Source organism: Callionymus lyra, chromosome 1 (assembly GCF_982586985.1).
Source record: "Callionymus lyra chromosome 1, fCalLyr1.hap1.1, whole genome shotgun sequence".
NCBI lineage: Eukaryota > Metazoa > Chordata > Actinopteri > Syngnathiformes > Callionymidae > Callionymus > Callionymus lyra.
The window spans coordinates 50,652,714-50,667,713 of record NC_141818.1 but is presented as its reverse complement, the minus strand read 5'-3'; the positions used below and the strand labels follow the sequence as shown (position 1 = coordinate 50,667,713).

General features: G+C 36.4%; 2 protein-coding genes across 2 annotated transcripts in view; both read left to right on the top strand.

Moving 5' to 3' along the window:
* The window catches only part of ipo11 (importin 11), a 133,177-nt gene that overhangs the window by 105,911 nt on the left and 12,266 nt on the right, over nucleotides 1–15,000 (top strand). Inside the window, exons 26-29 of the mRNA XM_087811785.1 lie at nucleotides 393–506; nucleotides 2,661–2,782; nucleotides 11,377–11,472; nucleotides 14,844–14,928. Of these exons, the coding sequence (XP_087667911.1) occupies nucleotides 393–506; nucleotides 2,661–2,782; nucleotides 11,377–11,472; nucleotides 14,844–14,928 (417 nt within the window). The remainder of the gene's footprint in view (nucleotides 1–392; nucleotides 507–2,660; nucleotides 2,783–11,376; nucleotides 11,473–14,843; nucleotides 14,929–15,000) is intronic.
* Nucleotides 7,527–11,189, top strand: LOC148090073 (uncharacterized). The gene is made up of 2 exons (XM_087786113.1): nucleotides 7,527–8,923; nucleotides 11,147–11,189. Exons 1-2 carry the CDS (start codon nucleotides 7,527–7,529, stop codon nucleotides 11,187–11,189), a joined length of 1,440 nt encoding a protein of 479 aa, XP_087642239.1.

The following is a 15,000-nucleotide window of genomic DNA, read 5'->3' as shown; positions in this document are numbered from 1 at the left end:
TCATAGATATATTTACATATAAAAACTTCCATCATCACTCGAGGCATGAACACACACACATACACACGCAGAGAAACGCACACATTTACACATATACATAAAAACACATATTCTCACACGTACATATTTAAACACACAGGCACAAGGACATACACAAAAACACACAGACACACATCTATACACACACGCACATATTAAAAGGCGCACACACATATACACACACACTTATACACTCAGTGTTGATCAGTCAATACTTGTTCTTCTCCTGTGGTTCAAAGTCAGTGTCTGCTGTCAATCAATCATCTCACGGATCAAACATGAATCTATTGATCAGTTGAAGGATTGTGTAGCTTCAGCACAATCTTCTGTGGTTTGATGGGTTTTCTCCTCAGAGATACCCGGTGGTGATGTCCACGTACCTCGGCATCATGGGACGAGTCCTGCTGCAGAACTCAGCGTTCTTCTCCTCGCTGCTCACACAGGTGGCTCAAGAGTGCAGCCAGAAGGTCAGTGTTACACACGTACACACACGTACACACACACGTACTTTATATACACACGTCTACACACGTACACACACACATACTTTATATACACGCGTCGACACATGTACACACACACGTACTATATATACACACGTACACACACACGTACTTTATATACACACGTCTACACATGTACACACACACGTACTTTATATACACACGTCTACACATGTACACACACACGTACTATATATACACACGTCTACACACGTACACACACACGTACTTTATATACACACGTCTACACACGTACACACACACGTACTTTATATACACGCGTCGACACATGTACACACACGTACTTTATATACACACGTCTACACATGAACACACACGTACTTTATATACACGTCTACACATGTACACACACGTACTTTATATACACACGTCTACACATGTACACACACACACGTACTTTATATACACACGTCTACACATGTACACACACACGTACTATATATACACACGTCTACACACGTACACACACACACGTACTTTATATACACACGTCTACACATGTACACACACATGTACTATATATACACACGTCTACACATGTACACACACACGTACTTTATATACACACGTCTACACATGTACACACACACACGTACTTTATATACACACGTCTACACATGTACACACACACGTACTTTATATACACACGTCTACACATGTACACACACACACGTACTTTATATACACACGTCTACACATGTACACACACACGTACTATATATACACACGTCTACACACGTACACACACACGTACTTTATATACACACGTCTACACATGTACACACACACGTACTATATATACACACGTACACACACACGTACTTTATATACACACGTCTACACATGTACACACACACGTACTATATATACACACGTCCACACCTGTACACACACACACGTACTATATATACACACGTCTACACATGTACACACACACGTACTTTATATACACACGTCTACACATGTACACACACGTACTTTATATACACACGTCTACACATGAACACACACGTACTTTATATACACAGGTCTACACATGTACACACACACACATACTTTACATACACAGGTCTACACACGTACACACACACGTACTTTATATACACACGTCTACACATGTACACACACACGTACTTTATATACACACGTCTACACATGTACACACACACGTACTTTATATACACACGTCTACACATGTACACACACACATACTTTATATACACACGTCTACACATGTACACACACACGTACTTTATATACACACGTCTACACATGTACACACACACGTACTTTATATACACACGTCTACACATGTACACACACACATACATACGTACTGTGTATACACACGTCTACACACATGTGTACACACACATTCTATATATACACACGTCGATACACATGTACACACACAGACTGTTTATACATACATCTATACACACATGTACTACACACACAAATACGTACTGTTTATACACACGTCTACACACATGTACAAACACACGTACTATATATACACACGTCGACACATGTACACACACAAACACGTACTATATATACACACGTCTACACATGTACACACACACACATACTATATGTACACACGTCTACACACATGTGTACACACAGATACACATTCTATATATACACACGTCGATACACATGTACACACACAGACTGTTTATACATACATCTATACACACATGTACTACACACATACACATGTGTACACACACAACGTCCCTCACACCGGTATATACACACATGTACAAACACGTATATATACACATATACAAACACGTATATACACACATATAAAAACACGTATATATACACACATATACAAACACGTATATACACACATATACAAACACGTATATACACACATATACAAACACGTATATACACACATATACAAACACGTATATACACACATATAAAAACACGTATATATACACACATATACAAACACGTTTATACACACATATACAAACACGTTTATACACACATATAAAAACACGTATATACACACGTATACAAACACGTATATACACACATATACACACATGTTCTCTTAACTCCAGTCTCCTCCCTCAGGCGGACCAGTTGTTGGGCAGTGTGATAGAGATGTGGGTCGACCGCATGGACAACATTACTCAGCCAGAGAGAAGGAAACTGTCAGCGTTAGCTCTGCTGTCTCTGCTGCCGTCTGACAACAGGTAACTGATGCTCGGTTAGTCATGTTAGTCACGTTAGTCCTATTAGTCCAGTTATTCATGTTAGTCACGTTAGTTCTATTAGTCCAGTTAGTCATGTTAGTCACGTTAGTCCTATTAGTCCAGTTAGTAAGCCACACCCATTTATCAATCCTTAAAAGTTACCAAAACAGATGCGATACATATCTTGACACAAGGATACTATATAAAGTGCTATATAGTGATAGTGTAGTAACAAGTATATATGTGTAGTATTGTCCAGTACTTGACTCTGGTGTTGTGATAGTGTAGTAACAAGTATATATGTGTAGTATTGTCCAGTACTTGACTCTGGTGTTGTAGTATTTACAGACCACATGACTCTTGACGAAGTCATAACTTCTTTCATTAGTTTTAAAACCAAAATACGTCGAAACATCAGCTTTAAAAGCTGCTTAAACATGTTTTCTAATCAAACATTTTTTTCTTATTGTAATAATAAGAAATACTTTCTTATAGTATATAGTTCATTCTAGTTAAATTCATATTCTATGGTTTCTAAGGTCTCCAGACTTGCTGCTCAGGAAGTCAGTGCTGGTCTGTTATCTGTGTTGTGGCCGCATGTCTGCGAGGACATGATGGTATCAGTGCAGCAGGGTTTCCAACAGACTAAATATGAGGCAGGAAGGTGTTGACTGAGCAGGTAACAGATACCAGATTATTATCACAGCAATATTGCAGACTTGTGCTTCATCAGGGAAATACATGTGTGTGTAGGTGTGTGTGTGTTAGCGTGTGTGTGCACGTGTGCGCATATTTACACATGTTTTTTATCATTCACTCAAAGTTAGTTATGTTGGATACAAATGATAACATTATCTTTTCCAGTAGAAAGTTCAATTTATTACAATGTTTTTTATTCATTCATGTGTTTATATCTCACCTTATCTTTAAATAATTTTCTTTATATTAATCAGTTTTTAAACAAACATAAGCTTACGCTTGAAAATTGTTTGATTCTAGTTGAAAATTGTTTTATTATAGTTGAAAATTGTTTGATTATAGTTGAAAATTGTTTGATTATAGTTGAAAATTGTTTGATTATAGTTGAAAAATGTTTGATTATAGTTGAAAATTGTTTGATTATAGTTGAAAAATGTTTGATTATAGTTGAAAATTGTTTGATTATAGTTGAAAATTGTTGGATTATAGTTGAAAATTGTTTGATTATAGTTGAAAATTGTTTGATTATAGTTGAAAATTGTTGGATTATAGTTGAAAAATGTTTGATTATAGTTGAAAATTGTTTGATTATAGTTGAAAATTGTTTGATTATAGTTGAAAATTGTTGGATTATAGTTGAAAAATGTTTGATTATAGTTGAAAATTGTTTGATTATAGTTGAAAATTGTTGGATTATAGTAGAAAATTGTTTGATTATAGTTGAAAATTGTTTGATTATAGTTGAAAATTGTTTGATTATAGTTGAAAATTGTTTGATTATAGTTGAAAATTGTTTGATTATAGTTGAAAACTGTTGGATTAAAGTTGAAAATTGTTTGATTATAGTTGAAAATTGTTTGATTATAGTTGAAAATTGTTAGATTATAGTTGAAAATTGTATGATTTTAGTTGAAAATTGTTTGATTATAGTTGAAAAGTGTTTGATTATAGTTCAAAAGTGTTTGATTATAGTTGAAAATTGTTTGATTATAGTTGAAAATTGTTTAATTATAGTTGAAAATTGTTTGATTATAGTTGAAAATTGTTTGATTATTGTTGAAAATTGTTTGATTTTAGTTGAAAATTGTTTAATTATAGTTGAAAATTGTTTGATTATAGTTGAAAATTGTTTGATTATTGTTGAAAATTGTTTGATTTTAGTTGAAAATTGTTTAATTATAGTTGAAAATTGTTTGATTATAGTTGAAAATTGTTTGATTATAGTTGAAAATTGTTTAATTATAGTTGAAAATTGTTTGATTATAGTTGAAAATTGTTTGATTATTGTTGAAAATTGTTTGATTATAGTTGAAAAGTGTTTGATTATAGTTGAAAATTGTTTGTTTATAGTTGAAAATTGTTTGATTATAGTTGAAAATTGTTTGATTATAGTTGAAAATTGTTGGATTATAGTTGAAAATTGTTGGATTATAGTTGAAAATTGTTTAATTATAGTTGAAAATTGTTTGATTATAGTTGAAAATTGTTTAATTATAGTTGAAAATTGTTTGATTATAGTTGAAAATTGTTTGATTATAGTTGAAAATTGTTTGATTATAGTTGAAAAGTGTTTGATTATAGTTGAAAATTGTTTGATTATAGTTGAAAATTGTTTAATTATAGTTGAAAATTGTTTGATTATAGTTGAAAATTGTTTGATTATAGTTGAAAATTGTTTGATTATAGTTGAAAATTGTTTGATTATAGTTGAAAATTGTTTGTTTATAGTTGAAAATTGTTTGATTATAGTTGAAAATTGTTTGATTATAGTTGAAAATTGTTGGATTATAGTTGAAAATTGTTGGATTATAGTTGAAAATTGTTTGATTATAGTTGAAAATTGTTTGATTATAGTTGAAAATTGTTTGATTATAGTTGAAAATTGTTTAATTATAGTTGAAAATTGTTTGATTATAGTTGAAAATTGTTTGATTATAGTTGAAAATTGTTTGATTATAGTTGAAAATTGTTTGATTATAGTTGAAAATTGTTTGATTATAGTTGAAAATTGTTTGTTTATAGTTGAAAATTGTTTGATTATAGTTGAAAATTGTTTGATTATAGTTGAAAATTGTTTGATTATAGTTGAAAATTGTTTGATTATAGTTGAAAATTGTTTGATTATAGTTGAAAATTGTTTGTTTATAGTTGAAAATTGTTTGATTATAGTTGAAAATTGTTTGATTATAGTTGAAAATTGTTTGATTTTATTTTAATCCAGCTCCGTTTGTCCATAATGGACAGAAATCTTCTGCTCATATCGGGAACACTGGCTCACCTGTTCCGAACTCCGGCTCTACCTCTGCAGCTAAAGCACTTTCTAGAGGACCATGGTGTCAGGGAACTCTTTCATTCCTGAATCTGCTTTATTAAGAGTTTTTAACGTTTTTAACGAAAATGTCATTCTTGTGTTGTTGGACCCGACGGCTGCTCTTGACACAGTGGACCACAATATTCTTAATCGCACGTCTAAAGGATACGGTGGGTATTTGTGGTAGTTCACAGGAGTGGTTCAGGTCTCATCTTGGTAGAACTTTGTGCTTCAGCATAGGTTCTGCTGAGTCCTGTTCCGCTACATCGTCACATGGGGTCCCACAGGGGTCAATTTTAGGCCCCCTGTTGTTTTCTCTGTCGTCTTTATCTCGACTTGAGATGTCTGGCTCACGTTCGAGATGTCGAATCGTTATTTCCTACGATGGTGAAAGCGAGGGAAACATCCACGGATAATTCCGAGAACGTGATGCACGAACGTCAGCAAAATAACACAAGGAAGTGCTCGGGGTAAATTCCAGGTTCGATCCTCCTTCCCGGGTCACTTGTTTCTAGACGCTGCCATAAAGGATTGTTTACCAGCCGCACACAGACGCACACGAATCATCTTCCTGCTGACGAGGGACTTTGATGTGACGCCTGGATCTAAAACGACTGTTAATCGCCGCGTCTCTGGGAACCGTTTGTGGAACGATGGCATTGAAAATACCCAGAGACTCTGCCCAAGATAGTCTCTCCACACATTCAACCGTCGTTTGTGTGCGACTCTCCTGAACGTTTGTCTAATTCCTCGCACACGTTGCGATGATTCTTTCTTCTGTACCAACGTCCGATTCAGCTCGTCTACTTCTGTCTGCTTTTTATGATCTAAAGTTTACACACACACACACACTCACACACACGTGACACAACACGTGACACAACACGCACACATACACTGCAGATCTCAAAAAGGTTATTTGTGGACATCAGTGATTTATAGATAGCAGTGATAACTTTGTTATGATAAGACACTTTAAATAAAATTGAATTGAATAATTAATTAATTAATAAATATCCAAAATGTATTTATACTGGTATAATATAATCGATCACAGCAACTCAGTCACAAATCTAGATCGATTGACTTTATTGATCTCTCTGGAGATCTCCTTTTGGAGATTGGGTTTCAAGTTCGGTAAAGCAAGTCTCATAAGAACAAGAATAAGAACAAAGTGCAAACAAAAGAACAAACGCAAGGGATGACAATGTGCAAGTATAAAGAACAAAGTTCAACATAAAGAACGTAAATCAAAAGAAAATAACACAAAGAAAAGGATACAAAGATTAACATAGAATATAATCATCTTTTCACTCCTGCCTCCAAACACATAAGACGAGGAACGAATGAGTCCCTGAGTCTATTAGTGTTGCATCATGGGAGGAGCATTCGTGCTGCATCTGCTTCTTTGCTCACTGGTGACAGTGTTCAGCATTTTGAACAATGGGTTAAGTTACCACACACACACACACACACACACACACACACACACCCACACACACCCCCACACACACACACACACACACACACACACCCCCACACACACCCCCACACACACACACACACACACACACACACACACACACACACACACACACACACACACACACACACACACACACACACACACACACACACCACACCACACCACACCACACCACACACACACACATGATATGAGAGTATAAAAGATCCACCTGTGAAGGAAGAGTTTCAGTCACAGTCGTCAGGAACATGGAGAACACTAGAGCTGATTGTTGCATCTGTCTGGAGCTTCTGAAGGATCCAGTCTCTCTTCCATGTGGACACAACTACTGTCAGATCTGTGTTGAAGGTTACTGGCAGGACCAGTACATCTACCAGTGTCCTCAGTGCAGAAGGACCTTCAGAGAGAGACCTGATCTCCACAAGAACATCTTGTTAGCAGAGTTTGTGGAGACGATCAAGCCTGGACCTCCTGCTGGGCCTGAAGATGTGGCCTGTGACGTCTGCAGTGGGAAGAAGATGAAAGCCCTCAAGTCCTGTCTGGTGTGTCTGGTCTCCTACTGTGACCTTCACCTTCAGCCTCACCGAGAGCAGCCGGCCTTCAGGAGACACAAGCTGGTCCAACCATCCAAGCAGCTCCAGGAGATGATTTGCTCTGATCACACCGAGGAGAAGAAGCTTTTCTGTCGTTCTGATCAGCAGCTCATCTGTTCTCTCTGTGCTGTGGACCAACACAAAGATCATGTCATCGTCTCGGCGGCAGCAGAGAGGAGGGAGCGAGAGAAAGACGTGGATCAGAGTCGAGGAAGGATCGAGCAGAAGATCCAGAAGAGAGAGAAGAAAGTGAAGCTGCTGCAGAAGGAGAAGACGAACATCAGAGTCTCTGCTGATAAAGCAGTGAAGACCAGTCAGGAGACACTTGACCAGATGGTCCAGATGGTCCAGAGAAGAAGGTCTGGTGTGGAGCAACAGATCAGATCTCAGCAGGAGACTGAAGACGCTCGAGTCCGAGGACTTCAGGAGCAGCTGGAGCAGGAGATCTGTGAGCTGAAGAAGAAAGATGCTGAGCTGGAGCAGCTGTCACTCACCAACAGTCACACCATCTTCCTGCAGAACTGGACCTCACTCTCAGAGGTCAGTGAAGACACGACCTTCGACATGACCCTCGAGCAAACTCACCGTCACTTTGAGGAAGTATCAGCAGCCGTGGTGGCCTGCAGAGAACTACTGCAGGACCTTCTGAGAGACACCTGGACCAACAAAAACCTTCTGATGCTTGCTCAAGATCCCGAGACCAGAGACGAGTTCCTCACATACTCTCCGATGCCTGCTCAAGAGCCCAGGATCAGAGACCAGTTCCTCACATACTCACCGTGTCGTGCTCAAGAGCCCAGGATCAGAGACTGGTTCCGCTTATACTCACTGTGTCGTGCTCAAGAGCCCGAGACCAGAAACGAGTTCCTCACATACCCACAGATGCCTGCTCAAGAGCCCAGGATCAGAGACCAGTTCCTCACATACTCACCGTATCGTGCTCAAGAGCCCGAGACCAGAGACGAGTTCCTCACATACCCATGGATACCTCCTCCTCATAACTATTCAGTGTCGCTTGTTCCACCACAGATCCGATCCAGCCTTACATCCCAGTTCGGGCTCTGAGGTCTGTGGATCAGAATCTACTTATGGTTCCACGCACACGGCTCAGGACCAGAGGAGAGAAATCTTTTCAGGCTGTTGCTCCTAAGCTTTGGAACGATCTTCTCTCTCTTTGCTCTTGATGGATCTACTGACTCCTTTAAGAAACATCTTAAGACGTTTCTATTTGTTCAGGCTTTTCCTTGAATTTCTGGAACTCCTGTGTTGTTCTCAGTATTATCTTGATCTTTAAAGTATGTACTTTTTTGAGTATTGTTTTGTTTGTTTAAGCGCTTTGTGACCCTGGTCTGGAAAAGCGCTATATAAATAAATATTACTTACTTACTTACTTACAGATTCAGTTGTAGAGATGTTTCAGTAGCAGTTTCATACAAGAACATCAGCAGATCTGGAGAAGAAAGTTATTTTGGATAAAATGACAAATCCTGGTGTTTACTTTGTTACAACACTAGTTGTTTATTTATACACAACAAGATCACAACTATAGTCTCCAGAGTCAGACCCTCCACAGTGGGGGTGTACCTGGATCACTCTGCTGGTCTTCTGTCCTTCTACAGCGTCTCTGAGACCATGACTCTCCTCCACACAGTCCAGACCAGCTTCACTCGACCTCTTCATGCTGGAGTCTATGTTGGGTCCTCGTGTGAGTTTGTGTAGTTGAAGTAGACACCAGTGAGATTGTGTGTCTCCAGGAGTGACATCATCACATGAAGCTTCAATGTTTGGATGAAAGTCTCAGATCGTTGGTTTGTTGTTTGTGAAGCTACAGTGACGTCACTCGTTCAACTTGAATAAATCTTTAACATGTTCATGATCAATATTGTGTCGTGTATTATGATGTTGTTATTATGATGTTATGAATAGGATCTTATTATGATCTTAATATGATGTTATTATGATGTTATTAATATGATCTTATTCTGATCTTATAATGATCTTATTAATATGATGTTATTATGATGTTATTATGATGTTATTAATAGGATCTTATTCTGATCTTATAATGATCTTATTAATATGATGTTATTATGATGTTATTATGATGTTATTAATAGGATCTTATTCTGATCTTATAATGATCTTATTAATATGATCTTATTATGATGTTGTCATTCTGATCTCCTTATGTTTGTATTGTGTTGTTATTAATATGATGTTATTATGATCTTATTTTGATGTTATTAATATGATTTTATTATGTTATTAATAGGATCTTATTATGATGTTATTAATATGATGTTATTATGATGTTATTAATAGGATCTTATTATGATGTTATTAATATGATGTTATTATGATGTTATTAATAGGATCTTATTATGATGTTATTAATATGATGTTATTATGATGTTATTAATAGGATCTTATTATGATGTTATTAATAGGATCTTATTATGATGTTATTAATATGATGTTATTATGATCTTATTTTGATGTTATTAATATGATTTTATTATGATGTTATTAATAGGATCTTATTATGATGTTATTAATATGATGTTATTAATAGGATCTTATTATGATTTTATTAATATGATGTTATTATGATGTTATTAATAGGATCTTATTAATATGATCTTATTATGATGTTGTCATTCTGATCTCCTTATGTTTGTATTGTGTTGTTATTAATATGATGTTATTATGATCTTATTTTGATGTTATTAATATGATTTTATTATGATGTTATTAATAGGATCTTATTATGATGTTATTAATATGATGTTATTATGATCTTATTATTATGATCTTATTAATATGATCTTATTATGATGTTGTCATTCTGATCTTATGTTTGTATTGTGTTGTTATTAATATGATGTTATTATGGTGTTATTAATATGATTTTATTATGTTATTAATAGGATCTTATTAATATGATGTTATTATGATGTTTTTAATATGATTTTATTATGTTATTAATAGGATCTTATTAATATGATGTTATTATGATGTTTTTAATATGATTTTATTATGATGTTGTTATTATGTTGTTATATGATCTTATTTTGATGTTGTTTTTACGATCTTATTATGATGACGTTGTTATGACATTGTTATTATACTATTGTTAATGCGATGATGTTATTATAGTTCATGCGACTAAATCTTCCTAGTAAACGTCAAGATCAAGCTGGTGAATCGTCTTCTTCCTCTGACGCGGTAATCACTCGTTCGCATAATCATTTGAAGGAAATGGGTTGAACCCACAGATCTGGAGGTGCTGATACCCATCCTTGCCACCAACACACATGATCAACCACGTCTTGAAATTCAATGTGTATTTGTCAAAAATCTTTTCTTTAACTTAACACGCGTGTTTCAATATCCACACGCCTGCTGGACTTGATCTCGTTCTTCAGTCGTACACGTGTCCGTCATGATGACTTCCTGCTCGTCCTCATTCATTCTCTCCTGTTTCCTCCCACTCTGGTGTCCTCAGTGTCATCCAGGACAAGTTCTGTGGCATCATCAACATCTGTGTGGAGGCTCTTCACGACGTGATGACGGAGGAGTCAGAGACTGGAACGTACAAAGAGTGAGTCGCTTTTCAACGAGTCTCTGCACATGTTTGTGAAGTATTTCACTGTCTATCCCTCCATTTATTCATCCATCCATCTTCATATGTATCCATCCTTAGAGTCTCTGCACATGTTTAGGAAGTATTTCACTGTCTATCCCTCCATTTATTCATCCATCCATCTTCATATGTATCCATCCTTAGAGTCTCTGCACCTGTTTAGGAAGTATTTCACTGTCTATCCCTCCATTTATTCATCCATCCATCTTCATATGTATCCATCCTTAGAGTCTCTGCACATGTTTGTGATGTCTTTCACCGTCTATCCCTCCATTTATTCATCCATCCATCTTCATATTTATCCATCCTTAGAGTCTCTGCACATGTTAAGCAAGTATTTAACCGTCTATCCCTCCATTTATTCATCCATCCATCTTCATATTTATCCATCCTTAGAGTCTCTGCACATGTTAAGCAAGTATTTAACCGTCTATCCCTCCATTTATTCATCCATCCATCTTCATATTTATCCATCCTTTCAGTCTCTGCACGTGTTTAGGAAGTATTTCTCTGTCTATCCCTCCATTTATTCATCCATCCATCTTCATATTTATCCATCCTTAGAGTCTCTGCACATGTTAAGCAAGTATTTAACCATCTATCCCTCCATTTATTCATCCATCCATCTTCATATGTATCCATCCTTTCAGTCTCTGCACGTGTTTAGTAAGTATTTCTCTGTCTATCCCTCCATTTATTCATCCATCCATCTTCATATTTATCCATCCTTAGAGTCTCTGCACCTGTTTAGGAAGTATTTCACTGTCTATCCCTCCATTTATTCATCCATCCATCTTCATATGTATCCATCCTTAGACTCTCTGCACATGTTAAGGAAGTATTTCACTGTCTATCCCTCCATTTATTCATCCATCCATCTTCATATTTATCCATCCTTAGAGTCTCTGCACCTGTTTAGGAAGTATTTCACTGTCTATCCCTCCATTTATTCATCCATCCATCTTCATATGTATCCATCCTTAGACTCTCTGCACATGTTAAGGAAGTATTTAACCGTCTATCCCTCCATTTATTCATCCATCCATCTTCATATGTATCCATCCTTAGACTCTCTGCACATGTTAAGCAAGTATTTAACCGTCTATCCCTCCATTTATTCATCCATCCATCTTCATATGTATCCATCCTTAGAGTCTCTGCACATGTTAAGCAAGTATTAAACCGTCTATCCCTCCATTTATTCATCCATCCATCTTCATATGTATCCATCCTTAGAGTCTCTGCACATGTTTAGGAAGTATTTCACTGTCTATCCCTCCATTTATTCATCCATCCATCTTCATATGTATCCATCCTTAGAGTCTCTGCACATGTTAAGCAAGTATTTAACCGTCTAACCCTCCATTTATTCATCCATCCATCTTCATATGTATCCATCCTTAGAGTCTCTGCACATGTTAAGCAAGTATTTCACTGTCTATCCCTCCATTTATTCATTTATTCATCCATCCATCTTCATATGTATCCATCCTTAGAGTCTCTGCACATGTTAAGCAAGTATTTCACTGTCTGTCCCTCCATTTATTCATTTATTCATCCATCCATCTTCATATTTATATATCCTTTCAGTCTCTGCACATGTTTAGGAAGTATTTCACTGTCTATCCCTCCATTTATATACATCCACCTGTCTATCAATCCATCCATTCTTCTGTCTATTTATTCATCCATTCTTCTGTCTATTTATTCATCCATCCAACAATCTATTCTTCAATCCATCCTTCCTTATATTTGTATTCATCTATAAATCGTTCTACTGTATACTGTACATCCATCCGTCCTTCTGTCCATCATTCTATTCTTCCATTGAATTATCTTCATCTATATCAGATCTGCAACTGGAGCTCTTTCAACCTCTGATGTGAATCACTGTTGTGTTTTAATAATTATAAATGTGAGAATCTATTTAAATGTTACAAAGCATTTTTTCCAGTAATGCTTGAAAAACCCTCAAACCTCTTATTCCCTCGACCTTTTATTTAACAAAAACTGTTAGTGTAAGACGTAAGTTTGTCGCTATAAGAGCATAAGAACAACATCAGTCCATCACGATCATCAGCGCAGAACTCCTGACTCCTCGCTCCCCCGTTTGTATTCTGTACTGTTGAAATGGTAGTAAAAATAATAATATAATAGTGATAGACTGGAGGTCTCGGGAGGTCTCCTTCGGGAAATGGTTTTCCCAGCACACAGATGATAGATTCATAAAAGACAAGAACAAGAACAACGTTTCACCATTAAAATCTAGAGATGAAGAACATAGATCAAAGAAAAAATTACTGAGAAAAAAGATACAAAGACTAATGGAATATCATCTTTTCACTCCTGCCCCCTAAACTCAGAATTAAACAATCTAATAACACGAGGAATGAATGAGTCCCTGAGTCTATTAGTGTTGCATCATGGGAGGAGCATTCGTGCTGCATCTGTTCACTGATGACAGTGTTCAGAGGATGATGTCATAATCATGATGGACAGTAGTTTGTCCAGTGATTGTTATAGATATTTTAATGTATATATAACCCTCCAGAGTCACACTGTGCTTTACATCAGAAAAGACCTAAAATATAGATTTAAGAAGTATTTTTTTCTGATCAATTCTTCTCACGTGGAGCTTCAATACAAGACGTTACAGACGAGCAGTTTGAAGGTAGATGTTGTTAAGTGTCTTGTTGGACGAAGACACCTGAGCTCCAGTCGCTACATTAAAATGAACAAACATTTTTGTCTCCAAAAAGATCAGATTACAAATTACTGAAAATAACATCAGTCGACATGAGAGAAGTTTACATTTTGGGTGAACGATCACTAAATGTTGTTTTATTTATAGTTTATTTATACCTGTATATAGCATAAAGTTAAATAAGGACTTATATTTGTTTTAAAAGCCAAAAAGGTGTTTTGGAAACGTGTCCAAGTGGCTACACTGGTACAGGTTGTTGACCTTTTGACACTATATGGACATAAAGATCATTTCATCAGTAGTTTTGTGATATAAATATATAATGATAAACTCATGACTGTTGGCTCAGATGTTTTCACTGCTGATGAAACAAACTCGTTTCAAGATTTAAAGACTTGGACGGATGTTGATGTCAACAAGTGAGACGTGAAAGAACAAACCTAACTTTAACTACACAACCATCTCCGCACAGCAATAAGTGTGTTGTCGATGATTCAGAGCTTCGACCTCTGGGGTCAAGGTCATGAGGCGGTGAAGCTGCTTCGTCGCAGGAAAGCTTTTTTTTTTTCCCCCAAACTGTTGTGCAGGTTGTTGTCGTCACGCCGTGGTGTTTGTGTGTTTGCAGCTGCATGCTGATGAGCCAGCAGGAGGAGCCCAAGCTGAGCGAGGACGAGGAGCCGCCGACGGAGCAGGACAAGAGGAAGAAGATGGTGAGCCCAGAAACTCTCGTCTTCGATCAAACTTTATCTTCACCATTAGTTCCATCATCGACTCGACACCAC